The sequence below is a fragment of the Falco rusticolus genome, chromosome 3, assembly GCF_015220075.1.
Source record: "Falco rusticolus isolate bFalRus1 chromosome 3, bFalRus1.pri, whole genome shotgun sequence".
NCBI classification, from domain to species: domain Eukaryota; kingdom Metazoa; phylum Chordata; class Aves; order Falconiformes; family Falconidae; genus Falco; species Falco rusticolus.
This window is the reverse complement of record NC_051189.1, coordinates 93,468,881-93,492,820: the sequence shown is the minus strand read 5'-3', so window position 1 is coordinate 93,492,820 and position 23,940 is coordinate 93,468,881. Positions and strand designations below refer to the sequence as shown.

At 44.7% G+C, this 23,940-nt stretch overlaps 1 protein-coding gene across 6 annotated transcripts in view; it reads right to left on the bottom strand.

Annotated features, from left to right (window-relative positions):
- The window catches only part of RREB1 (ras responsive element binding protein 1), a 135,127-nt gene that overhangs the window by 65,922 nt on the left and 45,265 nt on the right, over positions 1–23,940 (bottom strand). For 4 of the 6 annotated variants that reach the window (XR_005103199.1, XM_037380394.1, XM_037380398.1 and 1 more), the window contains 4 exons: positions 12,033–12,152; positions 10,516–10,718; positions 5,828–5,917; positions 4,330–4,493 (listed from right to left, as the gene is read on the bottom strand). Coding sequence is in view for 5 of the 6 variants with exons in the window: in XM_037380394.1 (XP_037236291.1) it covers positions 4,330–4,493; positions 5,828–5,917; positions 10,516–10,718; positions 12,033–12,152 (577 nt within the window). In the remaining variant the exon portion in view is untranslated. Of the gene's footprint in view, positions 1–4,329; positions 4,494–5,827; positions 5,918–10,515; positions 10,719–12,032; positions 12,153–16,778; positions 16,905–23,483; positions 23,855–23,940 lie in introns of all 6 variants that reach the window. The other 2 variants (XM_037380396.1, XM_037380395.1) reach the window with 2 other exon arrangements.

Here is a 23,940-nt window from a genome sequence, read left to right as displayed (position 1 = left end):
GTGGAGTCTAGATCCAAAAGGGCTCCCCTCACAGTTGGCACTACTTGTAGAGAACCTCCCTAGGGGGGCTACCAGGACAGTACAGATGGAAAGCCTTTAGAGATTTCAATCTATTGATTTGAGACACTACGCTGGAAATCTCCAGCTCTTTCAGAGCTACAGAAAACTTTATGCACATCCTCCTTCCACATAGTTTATGCTCCTGCTGGAGATCTGAAAATATTCAACTTCCATTTACTGTGACCGAGAGAAAGCCACAGTGTCTGTGTCTCTAGTGGAGATGTGTGAAGATTAGCATATCCTAAAATGCAGATTCTTTTATGTACTGATCATCACAGTGGCATTCCAGTTACAGGAACTTTGAACTCAAAATTACTATGGACTAACTCCTTCCTCCAAGTTCCTAAAAAGCCCCAAGAAAACAACCCCACCAAACTGCCAAATCAGTCCCTGATGCTAGAAGGCTTGTTATTTTCAAGACTTGCTTTTTCCAGTACTAGTAAAAAATAAATGTCTGTAAAAAACTCGGCATCATCTCCAACTCTCCTCCCCCAGAGCAATTCCTGTTCCTGATACCAGACACTGACAGATCTCCCAGTTACCGTACCAGATTGCAACAACCCTCCCCAAACAGTAGGACTAGCACTGCTAAAGAGGCAGTTAGTTTGACAGCACATTCAGAAGAATGAGCAAATGAGCTTTTTGCTCAGGACAGCTAAGCATTTTCCAGGGACCTTTGACCTCTGTGACTGTCCCCACAGGAGGCTCAGGCCCCCAAACTGAGCAGTTTGGCAGCTGTAAGAGGGTTTTCTGGGATGCCCCGGGCTCATGGTTCCCTGTTAAAAATCCTGGTCAAGAGTCACCCTGGTCAGAAAAGGATGCAGGTTTTAACCTTTTTCTGAATAGTGCTGCACAAGAGAACCTTCCCCCTCCAGCCCTGTTTGCTGTGCCCATTCAACTTGACTTGCTGACAAGTAGCCAAGGAGCACAACAAAAAAGAAATTGGACTTTATGTGAGAGGCTATGACTCATTTACAAATTAAGTGTTGCATGTATTGCAGGAGTCAGGGAGGGCAGCATCAATTTCACAGGTAGAGTATACACAACACCCCAGCACAGCTAAACTAATTCAGAGAAGAGATGGGCAGAAAATGGCATTCTCACTCCACAAAAAGTCTGTTGCAAAAGAGCAACAGGAAAGAGCTCCACGCAGTTTTCTCCCTTGATAAAGTGACAGCAGAGAAAAACTACTTTTTATGGAGATGATGGGTACCCGAGAGTGTAACAACACTGATACTTCCTAATAAAAAAAGCAACCAAAATTTGTCTCCTTCCCTCCTCTGCTCAGCTGACTGTCTAATAACCTGGCTGCTACGAAGTGGAAAAACGGATCAGAAACTTCATCCTGTGACGAACAGCAGTAAGTACTCCTGTGGCACAGTAATTCCCCGGACAAAACCACTTTATTGGACTTTTTCCCCTAAAAGGTCTTGGATTGAAAAAAACACTATAGACAATTAAGTAAAAGCCAGAACAAGACAGAGGAGGAGAAAAAGAAGTAAGGATGTACATAGTGTGTGCTTATACGTTTTTACCCCCACTCAAACACTGGCACACTAACTTCTCCCTCGCTCCTCTCCCATGCACTGAGCATATTTGGTGTAAATGCAGTAATACTTGAGAAGCTCCTGCAGGACCTGCACAAGCTACATTGATTCTTTAGCAGCATACCCACAACTTTCTGCTCAGCCTACAACTTCTCTCTCTGACTCCTCATTCTGTGCAATGCTCCAGGGATACCACCATGCTGGCTACCAGGGGCACGTTAGAAAATTTATTCTTTGCTGGGTTGTGCATGTATCTGTCACTACTTAGATAGTGTCACAAAAAAATAGCAAACAATAAAAGAACCATGTGCAAAAACAGAGAAAGAGGGACTTGTATTACCATCCGGCTGGTATGGAGGGACAGACACAGCACCACCACAAGCAAGGCCTGGGGGAGCTGCATACAAGGCAGGACCTGGCAAGCAGGTCCTTGCTCTGGGATCCTAAGGCAGAAGCAGTTTTGAATGTGATGTGAGAGGCACTCAGCCACAGTACTGGCAGGCCATTGCACCTGATGCTACAGCTAAGTTTGAGATGCCTATGAAAGAATTTACTTCATACCATCTTAGACTAGAAATACCAGTTTCGGAAGGAGGTACCCGGTGGTCAAAATTAACATCTTCCTTGTGAGTGTGTCATAGAACCAGATAACACATTTCATTTCACTTTGCATTTATCCTCATCTACCTACTTGTACATTTACGCTTTCTACTTCAGCAACAGGATTCACTATTCACAACAAGAAAAGGTTATGTGGTGCAAAAAATCAGCGGCACAGTCCTGCCAACCACAACCCTCCTTTAGCAAAACTAGCCTGTTTCAGTGAGCTCAGGATCTTGCCTGTCACGGGTCTGGGGTCATTGGCTGCAGTGCCACCAAGCTCAGTGACAGGTTTCTGCAATGTCGCACCAAGCTGCCGTGGTGCGGGCCTTACACAAGAAGCTTTACAGAGCAGACAGGAACCTATTAGATGGGAAGAATTTTTAATAAGATTTTCCTTGCATGAACTTTGGTCCTTTTTCGAGAAGTCAGTAAATACAGCACTCCATCCTGGTAACTTCAAGCAGCATCTCATTATGAGAAAAATTTAAAACCAAACAATCTTCTCAGCAGAAGGTTCTGATCTATACTTATTCGGGGCACGTCACTGAGCCTGGCAATTCTGGCATATTTGCTACTAAAGCAAGGTAAGGGTTGCTATACAGGGAAACTTGCATAAGCAAAGGTGACTACATCAACATCTGATAGGCCTGGAGTGAAGTCTCAGGGGAAGCTTCCCTTTCCTGTTTCTGGGAGAGGATGAGGAGATGCCTAGTGAGCAAAAACCCAAACAAACCACGCAAGCAGTCCTTCAGCAAGCATCTCGGGCTGAGGACCTGAAGACAACTGCCGGACCACCCCAAAGTCCCAGCCCTGGAATTCAGCCTTGCATGCTGACAGTGGCATCAGCTACAACTCAGCAGCTGCCCTGCCCTCCTCATGGCAGACACAGTAATGACCCAGTCTGGCAAACATGTGGCTCGCAACACCTCTGGTCAGCTGAGTCAGACGTGTGATTTATTCACTGCCCAAGGCCAGTATCTCCTCTGAACATCTTTGTCTTTCCCTTCTCATGTTATGTGTCTCTCCAGCTCTCCCCATTCCCATTAAAGTGTAAGTTAAATACATATGGAACTGGAAAACTGCTTTCACTCCTATTTTTCCTGCTTTCACGTAACTGTTTAACCTGCACAATATGATACAGAAAAGGTAAAGCTGCAAGCAGCTATTGCTTCCTTTGTTCAGCATTACGTTATCTTTCCTACCGTCACCAAAATCACCCCTTTCATTCCATCTATAGCACACTGCTTGGAAAATGACTGGTAACAATCAAGGAAACAAGATCCCTTCCCTCCCACACAGAACCAGCCTGTAACCACCACTCTTGTCATTTTGCTTATAAGCTGGATTTCTTTCCCCCACCTGTCTTGCAGTTTCTTTGTAGGTTGTAAACTCTTTGATATGTGAACTAAAGCTATGTGGGAATTCACAAAGTCTTAATCAGCTCTGAGTTGTTACACCCATGCAAATAAATGAATAAATGTGATTTAACATTTTGTTTCCCCAGCTGACAGCTGTACATGTTGCTACAGCCCTATGAAGGAAACTACATTAAATACTTTTGGCAACTTGGGTTACAGAGGATTTCCCTGATCTATAGTGAAGTAAGTTGTCTACAGTACAAGCAAGAACTGATGTATGTATTTAAAAACAAGATCAATTATTCTGAAGAAGCATCTTCACAATGGCACTTGGATACCTGACTAGATAACATACAACACCACTACAGATGTTCCAATACAACCACTTGGATCCACAACTCTGAAGCTACAGAATTAGAAGCTACTATACAGCTTGGCTATGTATTTTTGTCCTCTGAGAAAAAAACATCCCATTTGTCAAAATAATAATAATAAAACCCAAAATCAATACTTCTGGATATCTGTAACAGATTTTGGTAACACATGAAGACAGCTAGAAGACCTTTCTCAGTTCTGACTTCCTCCCACAACTTAAGCATCCTAGTAGTTGCGTGTATGCATGAGATGCCACACTTGTAGATCAGACAGTCCACATTTTCCACCCAAGTGTCTTCATTCAGTTTGCAAGTCCTTCCAAGGAAATAAAACAGCCCCCTATCCTGCAATCCTTTCCAAACTCCTGGGTCATGATCAGCACTCACCTGTGCATGTTTCCATTGGTGGTGAAGGACTGTCCACATACTGAACATTTATAAGGCCTTTCACCTGAGTGCACCAGCATGTGGCGATCAAGGGAGCTCGCTGAGCTCAGAGACTTTCCACAGATGCTGCAGGAATGGTCTGTCCCTCCAGTGTCAGTGTTATGCTAGAGAAAGCAATGATTTTTTTTCATTGAATGCCCCTTCTGAAGTGCCAGTAAAATATTAGCTATAAACATCTTAAAAGTAGCTTTAAAGAGCCACTCAGCACAATACCTTATATTAAGGTGTGCCCTGTATATACCTCTCCTCCCCAGCCCTCCCCGCTCAACTCCACCCCCCCTTCATTTTTAACTCCTTAATGCACCAGCACAAGTAGCTTTCATACAGCCTGCAATGCCTGTCACATGCAGCATTTCTGCTGGGTGTGCAGCAGAAAAGGACAGAAAGGGACCCAGCAGCAACCCATCAGACAAACAGTACCTTGAGATACTTTAAGCTGTGCAGTGGTTTGGGGTTGGGCGATTAGTAAGGGGTAAAACAGAAAGAGGATGTAATTACAACTTCATGGCAGAAGATTCACCTAAAACCAAATCCTCTTTAAACTGACTGTGTAGTAAAAAAACAGATGTAAACTGATTTTAAGTACACATGCAGACTTGCATGTCCATAAGAATGCATTACAGGGTCAAAATATGGGCATTAGCCACTGTACTATATGTGCCACTCTTTCTTACTTGCATTCAGACTTGAAGATTTCTTCACATATTAAGAAAAACCCACAAGGAGAGTAAAAAAAAAATATAAAAAATTAAGTTACAGTACAGGAGGGAAAACTGACGTACTAAGTATCTAGTGGACTCACAGTGGTAAACCACAACCTTAGCATCTAAAGCAGAACCTTCTGACACAGAAAAGGCCAAACCTTATGAAGTATGCACATACTTCAAGAGGAGCAAGAAGAGGCCTGCAGCTGACAAAAAAAGTGCATAATCCATTTAAAAAGTTTATTTTTAATTCTGCCTCCCAAAATATACCCTGTGAAGGACTGTGAGGCTCTTCTACACTGAGATGATTTAAAAATTGTGTCTTCCTGCTTCTTAATTTGCATGACCAGTGAAGAATCTGTACTCAAACAGGGTAACAAAACATTATGCCTCACGATGGAAGTGGTTTTCCGGATCCTTGTGATACCTTAAGCTTATGCAGAACAGGACATACATCCTTGTTTGAGGCACTGTGGGGGGGTGGAGGGGTGTGGGGGGGTGATGTTGCCGTAGGAAAGGAGAAGAATTACCCACCTCAGGGTTGGGTTTGTGGGTGGGGTTTTTTTAAGGAAAATACAAGGGGAAGGGTAAAATAAAACCAAAACAATTGAATAAAGTTATAATGGAAGCATTTCGGGTTTGTACATGGAATTGTTTTTCACCACTGCAAGATGCACCCTGGCAAACCAGGCACTGAGTAACAGTAAGAAATTAAGAACCAGTATTCTGCATACCTGACGAATGTGCATAGTTAGCTGGTGCTGTGTAGTGCAAATCTTTTCACACAGAGGACAGGTATAGGAAGACTTCTCTTCTTTTGTTTCCTGTGAACAAAACAAAGCAAAAAACTCAGAAGGAATATTGATATAAAAGAACTCAAAAGCTGTTACAGCTGGGGATGGAAAAAATATAAACCCCCCTAAAGTACAGAAAGGCCACTGCTAACAGAACAACTTGCACGTATACATTTATCATCCTGATGGAACTCGCAGGGAAGTTTCAGAAACTTCTGAATTTATAAATAGGGGCCATTTCAACTACCGGAGAAGTACAGCAGCTGTTTTAACAGCACACGGATACTCAGCAATAGCAGTTTAGGACAGGAAGTGAAGGCAATTATTGCGACCAGCTCAAACTGCCAGGAGGAATTTAGGTGAGCAGAAAGTAGTTCCTGAAACACTGCCAGAATATGTGGGCAAATGCCACTAATCTTCCCAAAAAAACTTGAATAAGCACAAGTTGCCAGGACTTCAGGTTTTTCACCCCATCTCAATGGCAAAGCACTAGCTCAGTGCCCTTTTCTAGGGGCTGTATGTTCTGCTCCACGGCTGACTCAGAAGGAAAAGCGGCATTTACTGAATCACCAGCACCATTTCCCTTAGCATCCTGTGTTTCTCCTGGAAGCATCCCATCCAGGCTCACCGGCCAGGCCCAACCCTTCTGAAGCTTGCGAGATCTGATGAGATCATAGAAAGAGGTGACAATGCAGGAGTGTACGTGACTCAAAAAGAACACATTATGAACCCGGTTATTCTCCACCCAGGTGAGAATCAGGAGTAACCATGGTCAAACCACGAGTACAAACAATGAAGCCGACCGGGGAGCTCAGCCTCATTTAAGTATGCCCTTGAGACACTCAGGAAAGCCGCCACTCTTCCAGCCAAGGATGAAATGGCATTCTCGCAGGAACCAAAGGCGTTTGCCTGACTTGTCCGCAAGGATGGCTACTGCATGACATAAAGGGTATTTTCACCACTTCACTAAGAAGCCCAGGCGCGGCTTCTGCACCAACGCCCATATATTAAAAGGAAAATGGTCTGGCACTGAAAATTAAACCTGAGTTTTCCCTAGAATGATGCAAATCTTCACCAGCTAGACAGATCCACCACCTGTTACCTCACTTCTTGCAACAAGGCAGTACAAAAACCATCTCTGCATGGCCAACAGGAAAGTATGATATTTATGGCACAAGGACATTTCTACTAAACCTCTTTTCTGGCTATTTTAAGTATCATTAGTAACAACATGAAAACAAGCAAAAAGAAAACTTGCCCTCAGCAACTCTTTAGCTGAGGGGGAACTGATGGATATGAGTGTATCTGTGCATTTTCCCTCTCCAGACAATTCTTTTTCCCTATCACCATCCCTGAAGTCATCAACTCAGAAGCAACCATTTCCAGATTGTCAGACATAAGCATTTGTGGAGAACACCAAGTAGAATGACTAACCCAGCTCTCTGTGACAATTTCTCTGGCATATTAGGAGGGAAGATGCTGACACAGTGTTAGAGAGAGGGGTTTTTAGTCTCAGTAAAGCAATATTCCCTCCCACATGATTTGGGGAACCATTCAAGAGAGTGCCCTACTAAAATCTTAACACTGTGTTCTCAAAAACAGGGCCACAATAATTTTCTATTAACTTCTGTGACCTGTGGACACGAATGAAGAGCTATTTCCCCATTTTGCCTGAAGTAAACAAAACTTGTGACTTCACTTCTAAAAGGATCGCGACTGCAACAGTTAGGTTCTCCCACTCCTCCCTACTGCTTCTCTTGTACATCTTCTTCTAACCGTATTTCAGGGCTCTGCATCCTAAAGACAATCACTGCAGGCTGTGCAGACAGGCCAAGGCCTAACGTACTATTACTTGCAAAACATCAGAAAGTAAGCAAGAAAGTCTGCCATTATGAAGTCTGAACATCCCAAGAAAATGAAAATGCATTATTCCAGTGCCTCCCTCGTTTTTATATACAAATATATGGTTTGCACACACTGGTTCCATCCTACTTATACAACTTCCATTTTACTATACGTTGTGACCTGTGGAGTAGTGTTCAGCTCCAGTTATACTGCAGCCCTGTTAAAAGTTGGCTCAGGGCAGAGAACAAACACACTGTGCCGTGAGGAAAATCCCTGCAGCTGTGCTGACAGTTTAGATGGTGTTTAATCCCCTGGGTATTTCTGTGAAATTATCAAGCCACTACTTTTTTTGCTCCCCCCTGCACCTCCCTGAGTGCTACAGTTCTACATGATGCACTTGATTGTTTCAAAGCCTGCTTTCCAGACTGCCTGCTCTTTGAATCAGCAAATTAACACAAGATAATTACTGGCTCACCTTGAAGCAAAGATCAGAAACACACTATAGCTTAGCCAGAGCTGATGAGTATTGAATCTGGGGTTTATTATTAACTAAAACCCAAACTTTCTCCAGTGGTCAGACAGGGTACATGCCACATACCGTAACACAGCTCAAGCAAATCCAGGGTAGCTACAACAGGAATGCTGCTGAGTGACCCAATCCAGACAAAAAAACATTAGCATCCCTACTGTAGAAACACCCCCACTCACAAATTCAAAACATATTACTCAGCCACCCCACTGGAGCCAGGATGGTGAAAACAGACTTCCTGAACTGAAAGATGAAATTAGCAGCTAATTTGTTAGCTACTCCCCTTTTTAGTAAGTCAGCCTGGCACGGCTGCTCTGCATTCAACTGATGGCAAATGCTTTTGGAGTTGTGCATTAGGTCTGTTGGTTTTGCTCCAGCTCAAAGAAACATCTTTGTCACACTTTTTATTTTCTTCAAAAGCACACCGAATGAGAAGTTAAAATGGATGCAGGTTGATGTGAGAACATGTTTGTTAGACTACGGGTAGACTAGAGCCAAGATAAAGTCAGCATTATGAAGAGAACCATAGACTTTGGGACAAAGGTTCAGGGCAAAATCTTTCGTTGCCAATTCCTGGGAAACAGCAGTTAAACCCAGAAAACTAGCTAACTGTTATTATCCTCGAAATTATAATAAGAGGCACATTCTGACCAGAATCTGAGATCTGTGCGCTGCTACACACTGAAACAATTCAGTGCTTTCATGCTGCTATGCTGAAAGGGGAAATTTGCTGTATTAGATGTTGCTAACCAGATTGATACCCACTTAATATTTCACATCTCACTTCTATTTTCTCAGTAATGCAACCATTTGGCCCTCTGGTGATAACAATCTTTCAGCTTAAAAACAAACAGGCTATTTACTATGTTTTCAATGTATTTGTTTATTTTTATGCTGCAAGAATCCCTCTTAATCCTGTCACATTTACTCTCCAGCTTCCTTTGATTCGATGCCCATCGAAATATCAGGTGGAATAAAGGTCACTAGTGCTAATAAACTTCCCTGAAGCCAAACCACATGGTGTACCAGCAGACAGCTGTGTAATAGCACTGCCACAGAGCCTAGCCTGAACTCCGGTGCCTCACTTCACATGACGAAATCAAGGAACCAGGGCAGCAAGTCCCAAACTGGGAACACTGCAAATAAACGCTCAAGCCAGGTGCTAAGACAATACAATCCCACAAACACAGTTGCCTGTATACTGCCCAGACTCTTCATTTAAGAATGTTCATTTACAGTTAATGGCTTTCAACTCCTTTTGAGCAAAAAAATCCAACCCAAGCCGTAAGTCTGTCAACTGGGCAACTACTCTGAAAGCTAATTATAAACTACTATAGGAACATTATATGAGTCATGACTCTCAACCTTTCTGGTCCCTGTTACATCCTGATTTATTTACAAATTCTCCATGCTTCACCGTGAGCTCTGAAGTCAAATGGACACAGCGATTTGGGGTATTTCTTGATGTCCTGCAGCACCTTCATTGGTAGAGCCTTGGCCCAGCAGGAGAAAACCATTGATATAAATAATCACAGCTTTAACTGATACGACTCTCTCCTTTCACTTTTTCTGATAAATATTGCTCTCAACTGGTGCCATCAACTGGTAAATGGAAAAAAACTGATAAAAGCTACATATATTTGCTCTGTCAGATCTGTACAAAGCATGCTGCAATAGCTCTTCATAGTTTTATTAACAATGAAGCAAGGGTACCTGACACTACACACAACTGAGCATCCTGATGGATGTTTTGTTCTAGCACCACCTTTAACTTTAAATCATGTGGATCTTCCCCGGGGAAAGTCACACACTTCACATGCGGCCCCACACGATGGCCCAGCCAAGCCCCCTGCCACAGTGCTCTGTTCCTCTCTGAGCTATTTCTTTTCTTCCAGTTTCATGAAATGAACTGCCCCCCAACAGATTAGGCAAAGGCAAGAGTCTGGAGAAAGGATGCAGCGAGGAAGACGCAGTGATTCTTAGGTGACTCTGCCACTGCTAGTGGCATCTGCTAGACAAGCTCACCACTGCGTGACATGGGAGCTATGTTTTTACGTGTGAAACCAAGCAAGCTGACCCCTCTCTGATTCCCTGTTTTCTAAAACCAGAAAAAATACACAGAGGAGCAACGGCGGAGGCAAGAAATATCTGCCGAGGGAAAAAAAGTTGAAACAAAGAAATGTAATCATGTCTTATCACTTCCCAAGCAGCTGCTTGTCTCCCCTTTGCCCTCCCTGCATTTGGGTTTAGATACCTGGTTCCTCCTGCCAATCCGATTTGGTGCAGGAGACTTTGAGGGGGATTTGACATTTTGAGAGTTCCCGCCATTTTCAGCAATCTTCCCCACATTCATCACTGCTGACATCATGGCGTCAATGGAGGACAGGTCTGCTCCGTCCAAACTGTTTGGTGAACTTGGTGATACCTTGTAGCTGTTCAAGCTCTCCAGCTGCTTCTCTGGAATTAAAAACAAAAACACACATGGGAGTTGCTAGGCCATCTGAAAAAAAAAACAAACCAAAAAACAACCCCACAGTATTTTCAGCTGCCTGCAACTCACATCACACTCTGCTGGATCATCATGGAGCACAAGGAACAGCCCTTTAATAACTGGAGTTCTTGTAACAGGAAAAGTTTCTCATATTGGAATACATAGGACAACATGTACATTTCTTCTCATAGGACATCCACGTTACCTTCACTTTCAACCTCAGTTCAGTATAGGTCTTATAAAATGATTTACCTTAAACTCTCTTGCTGTAAAATCATATTATTCATGGTACCTTGTGATCACCATGAACTAGTAGAGCAGTACTGATGAATGCAAGCTCTGGCAAGCACAATCATTCAAGCAAGCACGTGTTTTGAGCAGAACTGCACAATTAAGGCATTAGTAACACTGTGTAGGGTACTGAGTTCTCTTTCTAGCGTAGTTTAAGCCAGTTTTCTATATGGAATAAGCTACATTAGCAACAACCCAACCAAAACAAAATCCCAGATCCTCCCAGATGCCTCTTGACTGCCAAAGCTGGCAAAGGTGTTACATCCACAACTAATGCCACAGGTAAAGCTGTTCAGATTTAGACTTCTCCAACTCATTCTGTATGTAGCAGGGATGCTCCTGCCTCAGATACCAAATTCAAAACAAAAATGTTTTCTCTGTTTTCTCAAACATACAGACTTGTCAAACGCACAGGTCAGGAATTCCACTTTCCTCATGTGAAAAGGAAAATGCTTTCAAAGTAAACGCTACTTTCCCCCAAAGAGGTCTCCCAAACAAACAGGAACACCCTGCAAGTCTACTGCTCTGTCACCTCTGGTGGACAGCACAGAATCGTAACGTGTGTTGTGAGAAAGTCACAGTAACACAAGAGGATGTGAGGGTGAACAAGGAGAAACACGTTTGTGAACATTTGATCTCTGCATAATACTGTCTTTGGAAAATAAGTCTGAGCATTTTAAACAGGTGTTTTTTTGAGGCTAAGTAATGTGGTGCCAAGTTACTGGGAGCCAAGAAAATCTTAGCTTAGAAGCCTGCAGTGGTAGCACAGTATTTATGTGCCCATGCTTCTGCTCAGCCTATTTTATACTTTTCAGACAGATGAAGGTTAGGGATGGGGAAAGAAACATATGTATGCACCAGTGCTTCTGCTCAGTATCATCCTATACTCTTCACACAGATAAGGGGTATGGATGGGTGAGAAATGTTTCCACAAGCCTTAATCTATGCCCCAGTTTACAGAGTCACACAGAGCTAGTCAAACCAGTCACCTTCATTTTTATCCCCTGATTGACTGTGGCTCTCTTCTTGGTTGCCGGTCTCCTCACTTAGTGTGGTATGTATAGTAGCGTCTGGCTCTTCAGCCTCTTCTTCAGCAGCACCCTCTAGCACTACGTGAGGGAGAAGGGAAAAAGAGAGAGGGCGTTAAGTTTTTCTGGAAGCCATTTTAGCAAAATAAGACTGCAGCCCTTTAGTTTGAGGACTCCCCTGACTGGTATGCAGGTCTGATGACAGAAGCACATAAACAGCACCAGTGCAGCCAAGCGCCCACTCCCACAAGTGGCTGGGCACTGGGCTGGGAGATGCTGCTGCCTCTGCCAGTGGAACCTGGGCAAAGAAAGCAAGCAAACTCTTACCAGCTAGGTCCCCAGTATTCAGCCAGCAAAAAAAGAAGGAAAGAGAGAAGGAGAGAGCAAGCTAGTATATCACTGACGGTTGTGACACTTGGTTAAGAAGCTGGAAGAATATTCCGCAGCTACAGAATTTAGGTAATCTGGTTTCATACACACACTCCTCCTCCCTTCTCTTCTTGAAGGATTAACATTTACTCCAATATCATGAATTCATGGTGACCTTTTTCTTCCTTCTAGCAGTGGTGAAATGACTACTGAGTTTTCTGGGACCATTTGGCACATTCCTCACACTCACCGCCCCAGGTTTCCAGATGAGTTAAAGACATAAGCAACCATCGTCTGTGCCGACAGAATTTCTCCACACCCCTTCTGAAACCACAAACTTATGCTATCATTGGGGTTTCAGGAAGGATGCCTGTTCCAGCTGGAGCATGACAGGTCAGTTAAACATCATTTTTAGAGGTGATAAGGAATGACCGATGCATGAGAAAGAGAGGAGTTCTCTGCCCATGGCACCTACGGTGATGGCCTCTGGAAAAGGTTATTTGTAATATGGAAAACTACTGATATATTTTAAATGGAGGAATACACCCTTATAACCTTACAAAGAAAATATTTAATTATGGAAATGAATACACTGTGGACATAGCATAATCTCAGATTTACAAATCACATCCAGCAAACTTAATACAGGTTTTCCTTTTTTCAGAAAGGAAAGACCATTGGCCTCAAACTGCAGTTACCTCAACAGCGTTTCTTCCTTTTAAATAATATATTCTCAAGGATGATGTGCAAATCAGTCATGTAATGTATCTTCAAATGCTGTTTGAACAGCATTTGCAAACAATAAATGACTACATTATCCCAACTACTGACATTTTAGAGCACACATGAAAAGGCAGACAAAGAGAAAGGGTCCGGCTTGTGTTGAGCAGTTCCTCATTTCACTCAATGCCAAGCAAAGCAGCAGATTCAAGCTTCCTATGTTTAACCCTCTTAGAAGCAGCACACATGATTCGATATAGCGAGCCAGCACAGTCTGGAGACAAAACCTAGGACCCGACTAAAGCCAATGTCTAAGGCTCTGGAGAACATCAATTTCTTAACAAACACTGTTTTCAATTTGCATCTTCAAAACCAGACAAGAATTCTGGCTATTTTTATGCTACCCTGAACAATACAAGGTAACTCTTCCCTAGTCATTTTTTTTACTTTTCTGCTAAGAAACACTAGTGTGCCCTGCAACACAGGAATTTCTTGGTCCAAGATGAGGCCATGCATCCATCCTTCTGCAGTTTCTCTAGTAATTATGGGAGCTGTTGTCTGTATTTATTTTGTTTATCCTTAACTGTACACCTTTACTGTTATTTTGTTTTTAAAAAACATCCATCCCATTCCAGAGCAACATAGTAATTTCTTTCTCACACACACACAGAGACATGCATTTTTTTTCATCACTTATGTGGCAGCTGACTTAATTTTTAATAAAATAAACACAAGAGTTATTTTCAAGACTGGCCTAAATCTTGCAAATTGCTTGTTGTATCTGCTTAGTACCACCAAAAATAAGGACCACTTTAAATTACTTGGAGGAATTCCTATTAAAACCATGCAAGTAAGTGCTTCAGTCCTTAAAAATACCCCAACCAAACAAAACAACTCTTCCTTCCAAAGCAGACCTATTCATTCCTCTTTTAGTTAATACCCAGGACATTAATGTCACCACCGATTCATCTTGGAAAAAGTCAATCTGTTGTGTAAATGTGAAGACTCCTGTGTTGGCCAAGGTAACTTTAAGATAGCTGAGGAACTTCCCTGAGAACTGAAGTCAGAATCCATAGTGCTGCTTTCAGCAACAGTTAAAATGGGGAATTTTCATCACAAAGAAGAGGCAGGCCTACGTGCACACATAAACAAATCTACCTCCTGGTCTGGAAACACCTACCACTTGCTCTCTGTTCTTCTCTCAGGAAGAAAACTGCGTTGTGCTATTACAGCCTTTCATAATTTCTACAAACCACTTTGGAATCTAAATATCTTACTGCTAGCACAAAGAAAGATGTATAGTCACAGATCTTGTTTTTAGAACAGTTTTCCATACACTAAAAATGTCCTATTTTGGAAGCAGTCAAAAGTTCACACCTTAATTTCTGCAAAAATAGATATGATTGTTGCATGCTTTCTTCACTCTCTTGCATGAAGCAAAAATGCACCACTGAAACAAAGACAAATGCATGAGCAGCACACACCAATTTCAGAAGCATAACTTTCTATTTGCAATAGGATATAGAAACAATAAGAATACTGGGCCAAATCACTCCTTCCTGTGGGAAAACCCATGGCAGAGCGCCTTTAGGCAGGAACATACTGAGAGATTTCTCTTGCAGCTTTTTTTTTTTCTTTCCTTTTTTTTCTTTAAATAAATGCATCACTGAGGATGGGGAAGTGTTGTGGTTTTTTTCCACAGCACCTACAAAACTCAGGGAATCACACAGGCAGCAACCAGCATGGATGCCCTATGACATGCTGCCTTCAGTACTGCAAGCCTTCCCAGCTCACACCAAATGCCCCCTGCTTGGAGGTCATCCTGATGGAGCCTTCTTCCTCCCTCTCCCCAAAAGAAAACAAAGACCTCCAGGAAAGAGGACAAACAGGAAATAAGCTGGCAAACAGTGCAGCCTCAGGTTGCATTCAACATTGGACCAAAGCCTCTAGGAAACAGGGAAGTGGTCACAAGCATTCAGGTCATCTTCTACTTTGAAGAAATCCCCCCTCCAGCATCACAGTCATTCTCTGTGAAAAGGACAAAAAGCAGAAAGCAAGTGACAGAGCAAGAGTGCTAACACATTTGGAGGGGGCAGCGGGGTGGGGGTGGACAGCAAGCAAAACAATGCAGCAGCCCTCTTTGCACGGCCACACCAAAAGGCCTGGCTCTTCTGCAGGAACACATCCCCTCCACTTGATGATGTTGCTGTAACCACGAAACTTTGGGAACTTTGAGCCTACAGAGAAACCTGAAGGGCTTTAGCTCCTGCTTCTGAGAGTCCTACCCCTGATGTCCCACATCACCAGCTAATGGGAGAGTCACTGAGAAAGCAGAGCGCTAAAAAAAAAAAAGAAAAATCCTTGTTGCTTCCCATTCAGTCTGTACAGGAAGATACTCGCTAGACCTATTTCCTCCTTTGGGATAAAGTGTGACTCCACTGTATGTTAAAGCTGAGCCCATCAACAGTTACTTCCCCACTTCGCTTATGTGCATTTATTTGTATTTAATTTTCTTGTTTTAAAATCACTCTCAACAGTTACAGCTGCTTCTCCTTCTGGTGAAGAGCATCACAGATGAAGCAAAAAGGAGAACAGGGGCCACAAGGGAAGGAAGAAGAAAGGAGAAGAAATGACGAGTCTTCAGAGTCACCATCACTTGACTTGCCATCAAGAGGCAGCTACACAAGCATGAGCAGCACAGACTGGCCCCTGGGAGCTGGTACAAGTCTCTGCTCCAGATTGCTCCACTGTCTTTGCACATGAGCTCTCCCTTTGGAATAGATAGGAAGAAACACACAATACAGGCAAGGAGGGGGAAAACCTGGTGTGTAGCACAAAGCTGCTCATTGTTCTGCCTTCTGAAAAAAATCCACATTAACGTTAAAGTAGAAGCCATGCACTAATTGGGCCAGGGAAAGATTAACACTCTCAGCCAAATACTTTTATTGGTTTCATTAAACATGCCATAGTACAGAATGGGGAGAGGGGGGGAGAAACAGGGGGAAGAAGTGACGGTTTTAGGAATGTGCACCCCCACACACACACACATTTCAAACCACTTTTTCCCGTGAGGCCCAAACAGGAATCCTGAGCCTTCTTCATCATTTCCATCTTAGCAGCGCTATTAGCTTATTCAAGGCTTTCCCACTGTTTTTTGGGGTTTTTTTCTCCGAAGTGGCGGAAAAAAACCCAAGGATCATTTAAATGAAGGCCAGACCTTCTAGTATACAAACTTAGATGAGAACAGAACTTCAAAGAGGGATATCGCGTTTGAGTAAACAAAGTTTACTGTTTACCCTTGAGATTATAATACCTAAGGATTGCTACACCGCACTCCAAACCATTTCTGATGCACTGGTCTCCTACTAAGCTTCTACACAGAGGAGCAAATTTTACTCCCAGAGCACATGGTGACACTCCCAAGTACAAACACTCACTCCCACCCCAAGAGATGCACACGATCACCCACACTACATTTTGACCGTGATTTTGCATCAAAGCTGGCAGGAAGGGAAGAGGGTGAAAAGGCATCGTGTGGGAAGAAAAAAGGGTTAACATTATTCAAAGCACTGCCTCAAGGCAAAGGAAAACCAAACGAAAAAAGTTTTCCCTACTGACCTTTTTAATACCAACTCTGCCCTTGCTACTGAAGTGTCGGTGCTGACTTGGCACCCCAGCGGCAGAGAATTATACTGGCAGCGTCACCTCACTGTCACCACTGCTGGAGCACCAGTACAGAGCAGCCTATGAGGAAAGGAAGACAAGCATAAAAAGAAAAGACAGTGGCATGGGAGTATCTGGTGGTTGTTCTTTTGCTTAGCGTTGGGTGCAAGCTAAGACCGTTACCCCAAAGGTTTTGAACTTGTACCTGGTAACTATAGTCTTCCTCTAGGGAAAAACACCACCAAAGAAAACAAACCCTAAAAGGCAACAACCAAAAGGAGCAACCTCTCTTGAAAGGTACTCTCTGAGCACCAAAAGACACACTGCTCCTCTTGCTATGAACTCTCTAAGCTATTAGTGATAGAATTATTTTACCTGTGTTAGCACACACATAATATTTTGCTTCCTAAAATAACCCTATGAACCCACAACGTTCACATGCCTTTTCTTACCTAACCTGTACACAGACAGACAGAACCAGACACAGAATAAACAAATGAGGCACATTCTCATGGCCATGCCTGAAAACTGAGCTAGGGACCACCTTCTGTTCTGGGGGCAGAGCAGGGGAAGAAGCACCAAACAAGATGACCCTCATGTTTCCAGATTATTTTCTACACTGTTGCAACACCTAACAGTTAGGGTAAATTTTAAATATTCAAATGTATTTACTTCAGTTTTATTTCCTTGCATGCATGACAGGATATGCATATGCATTTATTTTTTATGTAGGTTTTGAAAAATACCTCCTGATGGCTTATGGACTACTAGTAGTCCTCAGGACTTTGGCTCAGATAACCAAAAGCATCTCTCCATAAAGCATACCAGAATCTGAACTTAGTTAATGCCTTAAGTAAATGACAAGTCTGAATCACCATGATACTGTGGGTATTACATTGATGTAATACACTGAAAACAGGAAGCTAAACTAATAGAACAGTGAGATGCCATAAGGCAAAACGGGTTTCCTGGATGAAGTTCGTCTGTATGGTCCAACTGGTTTACAGCAATGCATGGAGACACCAGGCAGCCTTAATATAAAACGTATTCGTACCTATCCTCTTGGTCCTGCACTCAGTTCCCTAACTTGAACAGAGTATCCACGTTTGCTCCTTCTGCAAGTGCTGTGTGCTGTGGGAACAGCCCTGTGGTCCTTCCTGGTAGGCTAGAAAGCAGAACCCAGGCACATGCTGCTCTGCTCCAGCACCGAGAGCGAAAGCAAAACTCGGTGGGCCCCAGGTTCCCAAGAGGAAAGCCCAGGTCTCCGTCAGCAGGCTCAGCGGGCACCACCAAGGGTTTGATGCGAGCCTGCACTGAGGTCCTGACTAGCACTGCCATTCTCAGGGCCGGCAGCACCACACAAAAGGCACAGCACCGCCAGAGCTGCAGTAACCTGCGGCTGCATGTAGGATCAACAGCTGCTGATGAATTTTGAGATTTTTCTAACACCTTAGCCCTCCTCCCCCTGCCCTCAACAAGGTATCTACAAGCTGTTCCTCATCCTCACTGTTCCTGTCAGCTTGTGGGTGAACACCTGGCCCTCCAGGAAGCCTCTATCACTGAATTACAGTCAGTTTTGAAAGCTTGTTCAAACAAAAAAGATGCTGAGATTTAAAGACAGCTCAACAAACCCGGGGCCACGAGCTCCGCTTTGAGACACACGAATAGTAACGTCAGGGCAACAGCAGAGTAAAAGAAGTGGCTGTAAGAAGACATCCCCCCGCTCCTTCCCAAGCAGACAACGGCGAGCGCCCCTCCATCCTCACCCCTGCCTGCCTGCACAGCCCTCAGGAGGCCGGAGGGGAGGGCTCCCGGCTCCCCTCCATCACCGGGAAGCACGGCAATGCAGGCGGAACACGGGACAAGACAGGCCTTGGGCCTCACCCAGCAGATCCCCTCCCCTGCACCCTCCCCGCTGGCTGGGGAGGGACACAAAAGCAATACTGTCTGTCCTTATAAGCTCTGCTTTGCATGTGTTCGGGGAGCAGGGACAGCTGTGCGGACGGCTCGCAGAGTTCCAGGAAGTCGATGTGTTTCTTGGCTTTGACGCCGGTTTGTTTGCCTTAGATGAAGTGGCGACCCGAGAAAGTCCCTTCGTGTCCCCCCAGGGCTGGCACCGGCCGCAGCGGGGCTGCACTCCTTGGGGACACGGCCTGGGGTCTCTCCCCACACTGAGTGGCTTTCCCTGCTCACGCTGCCGTCCCTCCCTTGCGCTAGGGCTGGCTCATGTCCCACCGGGTAAGGGGATGGCCCTGGGACACAGCACGGGAGAGGGTGGGAGCCCGGAGCAGAGCCAGGGACCGGAGGGAGCAAGCCCTGAAGGCTCTGCTCTCAGCAGGCAGGATGGAGGTGTCTCATGAAGGAGGGAACAAGTCAGGCGAGCGGTGTCACGCTGCCTGCCAAAACCACCACTGCCCACACAGCCCCGAAGGGGCAGAGGGCGAGGCGAGGGAGCAGAGGGGCAGGGGGAAGTCGCAGCGAGGACCAGCGGGCTACCCCATCGGGCTCCCCCATCGCGTGTCTCCCTGCCGAACAGCCTGAGGAAGGGGGGGGCGCCCTGTCCCCCGAGGGGGACCCCAGCGACCTGGGGGGAGCCCAGCCCCGGGACACGATACGTTGTCTGCTGCTGCTGCTGCCTCAGACAAGTAAGGGACAAGGGATGCAAAATGAGGAAACAATCTAAAACGTAGCTCTGTGGGTCTGGTTTGGTTTTTTCCTTTGTGCTGTACACCTTTTTCCTTTGCCCTGCCAAACCCAGTTAATTTAAAACCCTTGGGGGGTGGGGGGAAGGCCAGCTATAGGTTGACGTCCCATCACCTACATGGCTAAGCAAGCACTGTACTGAGGGAACCAGATACTTGTCCAAGAGCCTGAGGGGTGAGCTAGGCAGATTGCACTTGGGAGAGCCAGATGGAAAACATTTCTGAGTAACGGAGAAGAAAAGCAACCTCCCCTCCAAGCAGTCTGATTTACTGCACCCCTCAGCTCCGACCGAGGAGAGGCTGCAGGGACACAAGGCGGGCAAAGCGGGACGCAGGGCTCGGCTGGGTAGCTCTGATGGAGATGCTGACATCCCTGACAATATATGGCCAGTCTAAACCACGGGATGTCTTGTCCTTTTAAGGTGGGCCAAGAGCAAGCATCTGTGCAGCAGCAGCACAGCCCCAGCCTGCCACCAATAGCTCCTGGTGTCACTGAAAGAACAGGGGCTCCTGTGCCATACCAACTGGCCGTGCAGATGCCCAGGCACCCGCCCTGAGAGGAGACAATCTGCCTGGTTGTTCCACCGCACATCACAGAAACAAGAAGGAACAGCAGTAATAAGAGGAAGAAAAGCCATGAAACCACGCGGCTGGGCTGCTTGCTGGCAATTGGCACCTGCAGCTGTCAGGGAAGGAGGGAGGGAGGGCCTGTCCTCGTCCCCATCCCCATCCCTGTCCCTCAGGCTGATGGCCAGGCAGCTCAGCCAAGGGCAGCTTCGGACCCGGGACGCGAGGCAAGGGTTTACAGCGAGTCTCTAGAGGGAGAAATGAGCAAACGTGTCACCCCCTCATGCTCTCATGCTTGCTCTTCACACGTAGCCAGAGCTGTGTGTGCGCAGCAGGACGGGTTTGGCAGGGATTAGAGAGGCAGGATGAATCACGCCAAGGAAGATACAGAAAATCTCCTGTGCTAGCACCCTGCTTCTTGCGTGGCACACTGGTTGCGATCCTCTTCCTCCAGGATGGATTTAAAAAGAGCTTCACAGAGGGCCTGAATGCACAGGCAACGTTACAAAAACCATTCTGGAAACAGAGTAAGCTAAAGCAGGAAAAGACTCTTTCCTTTTGGAGTAGCTATGTCCCACATGGCGTTTCACCACTGTAACTGCATCCACATGCTAGCAAATTTCCTTCCACTGGGAAGCCCAAGGGGGAGAGCACTGGTTTGCTTACTGTCGAGCCCCCAGCACATCCTTTGCAGCCCAATCACACTGTCTTTGCACGAGATGCCAGTGCACTCTCTGCTTGGAGCACCACACCAGGTAGCATGCCAAAGCACTTTACACTTTGCAAGATAACATAGTAAAATGATGCACAACACAAGAAAAGAACAGAAATTACAGGGATTAAAACTAATTTCCTGGTGGTAGCATTGTCAATCATCATGATTTTATCATGAGCCCTGTAAAAATCTGATGGTGTTACATTACTGCCCGAAAATCTCCAACTTCTTATTTTTTTTAAGTCAGAGTTCTATTTTTCTGGATTGTGGAGAAAGGACAAAAACATTACATGCTTACCAAAATACAAAAAGCAAATTGAAGTGAACAGATTAATTTTAAAGCCTCAATCTTTTAAGGATAATCATGATCTCCGATGCCTAACCTGTAATTTCTTAAGATACAGGGATAGCAACACAGTGTGTCCTTTCTTTACACAGCACGTTTTGTACCCTGGAACATACACCTTCCATAACTAAAATGGCTTTTTTCTTTTCTAAAGAGGGAAAAGAATCATAACGTCTCGGCATGTTTCTAACATTTTCTTTAAAAGCCAACACAGCTGCACTTTAATGCTACTTAAAGATGAGAACCTCCACCAAATCACCAAACTCGTTTTAAGCAGAAAGAGATTCAGCATGCAAGTATTTTGCAGAGAGAAAGATTCAAGAGTTTGCAGCTCTTCTTGCTGCTCTTTTCCAGGGAGCATGACTTGCTGACAGGATTAACTACTGCCAGGCTCACGAAGCTGGGAGACAGCTGCCACATGGCAGCCATTTATTACAAAGCTCCACTCCTCTAAAGTTAGGAAAGAGGCAGACTATTTCATCTGTGTTATCAGCAGGGTTCCTCTGCTCCACAGGCTTTAGTGACTAGGCTTTTTCTAAACAAACACCTCCTTTTCTCCCCCACCTTGTTAACATCATTATCTTCCTGTCTTCTGTTTCTGGTCAGCACAGGAACTATTCCCCCTGTCACAACAAGTCTCCAAACAACAACAACAACAACAACAAAATCTATAATAAAGACAATTTAAAATGTTCAGAAACACAAGCATGCCCTAAAATAGATTTTTTAACTAGAGAGTTTTAGCTTGAAATTTTAAGAGGGGAAACCACATGCCACAGGGGAGGAGAAAGAGATGTGCTGGAGCAAAGGGATTCAGAAGCGTGCTGTACAGCTCTAGCTCTCCCATCCACCCTAGGGGGGCATTTGTAATGTCAACCTCCAACTGCAATATCCGAAGCGGCTACACAGCTTTTTCACGAGCAAGATAACCTGTAGCACTCCTTCCTAGCTTGTATCTCCACACCAGGCAGACCCTCCACAGACCCACAAGCCAAAGCCAACCCCTGCCCTGCACCGTATGAGGCACAAAAAGGTCTCAAGTCGATCATATCCTACAGTCTGCTAAGGACCAGAAACAGATATACACCATCTACATCACCTTCATCTCATATTAAGCATAGACGGCAGTCAGTTGCCACTCTCCTGTTATTCTGAAGCAGAGTTAAAAGATACAAGCCAGCTGTTTAATTTTACCTGGGGTTATTCTAGATATACATTTGCCATAGATGCCAGAGTACCACAAATCACTCAAACTGAGGTTTACTGCTTCCTCCAGGTGAAAGGAGAACCCAGCTTTCAGAAAAATGTCTCTCTCCCATCACTGATGAACAAGTTGCCACAGTCTTGTAAGTGGTACCCACTGGCTTATATCAGTTGGGCAGGTAGCCTTCAGGGTTGTTTGCTGAGCCCTAAATTCTGAAATACAAAGTTTCTTTCTTGGTTTAGTTAGGTAAATTAATTACAGCAGTAGATGGTGCTGGCAAGCCTCTCCAAGTTGAGATCTTCACAGGAAAGCCACTAGGAAAATTTTAAACAGCAGTGCTACTTGCCAAAAGTATTCTTCAGCACAAGTTTTCTTTCTATTTTGAAGTACACACAGTGAAACTAACCTGCAGGAGGTGCTTCCTGCACACTGACAAAATGAAACAGCATCTGTTAATTTTCATAGACTACAACGTGTGCAAAAAAAGGGCACAGGGATCCAAGTCAACAATTTCTTATGGAATTCAGAAGCCCCTCAGCTTTATCAGATGAGTACAAGAAGCCTTCTCAGAAAATACATATCTCTTACCTGACTTGAAAAAAGATGTATTTTCAAAACAAGAACTCCATACACACATAGACACACACACAAATCCCCCTTCATCCACAACCACATCCAGCTGCTGACCTTCCAAGTTCCTTGTAGTATAGCCTTTGCTCTGGGACTTTAAAAGCCTAGCAGACATTTCTAAAGGATTTTACAAAGTACACAGGCCCGGCCTTGTAAAAGCTCATGAGAAATCCACGGAGGTCATCATGGAGCTTAGACAGTCTGCAAACAGCATAATCCATGTGCTAGTGATGTAAAAAATGACCGAAGTCAGCTGGATAGGCCTGAAGACTTCAGCAGCAACTGGCTCCTCCAACAATGCTGTGAACCCAGAAGGAAATGCCTGCTGATCTTCAAAGCCCTTCAGTAGGAACAGCCTGAAGTTTCCTGAACATGAGCATTCTGGTTGCAAGGCCACAATCCTCTTATACACACACAGAAAAATATAAAAACAAAGCAAACAAAAAAATGTAACATCCACCAAGGTTAATAATTGCAAATAACCAGTGAGACTGACCCTCTACTCTGCAACGAGCTGTTGGATCCATCCAGCAATGTTTTGATGCTCCTCGGCACAACAGCCACACGGATCACGCAGCAGCTTACAATCTCTGCAGCTTTCCTTTTCCTATTCCAGGCAGTCCTTCACACGTGTAGACTCCTGGAACGCAATACTCAGTTGTTCGGACTAGGAAGGGATGCTACAGCCTGTAGCTGCACAAGGTGTCCACCGTAACTATATCAAGACCATTGCAGCGTGCTGCACTGCAGGCAGAATTTTAGGTACAGCCTTCAGTCGCCTGATGGGCTGCACAGGCGACCATGAGTAAAGGGGAGTCTGGACACCTGCACACTGCAAAGAATTGCAGGAAGTTTATTTCAGGAACGCTGGGGAAAAAAAAACAACAAAAAACAAGACAAAATTGTGAACAGGTTTCTTCAGTAAGTGAAGTTTCAAGTTGCTATTCCTCCAG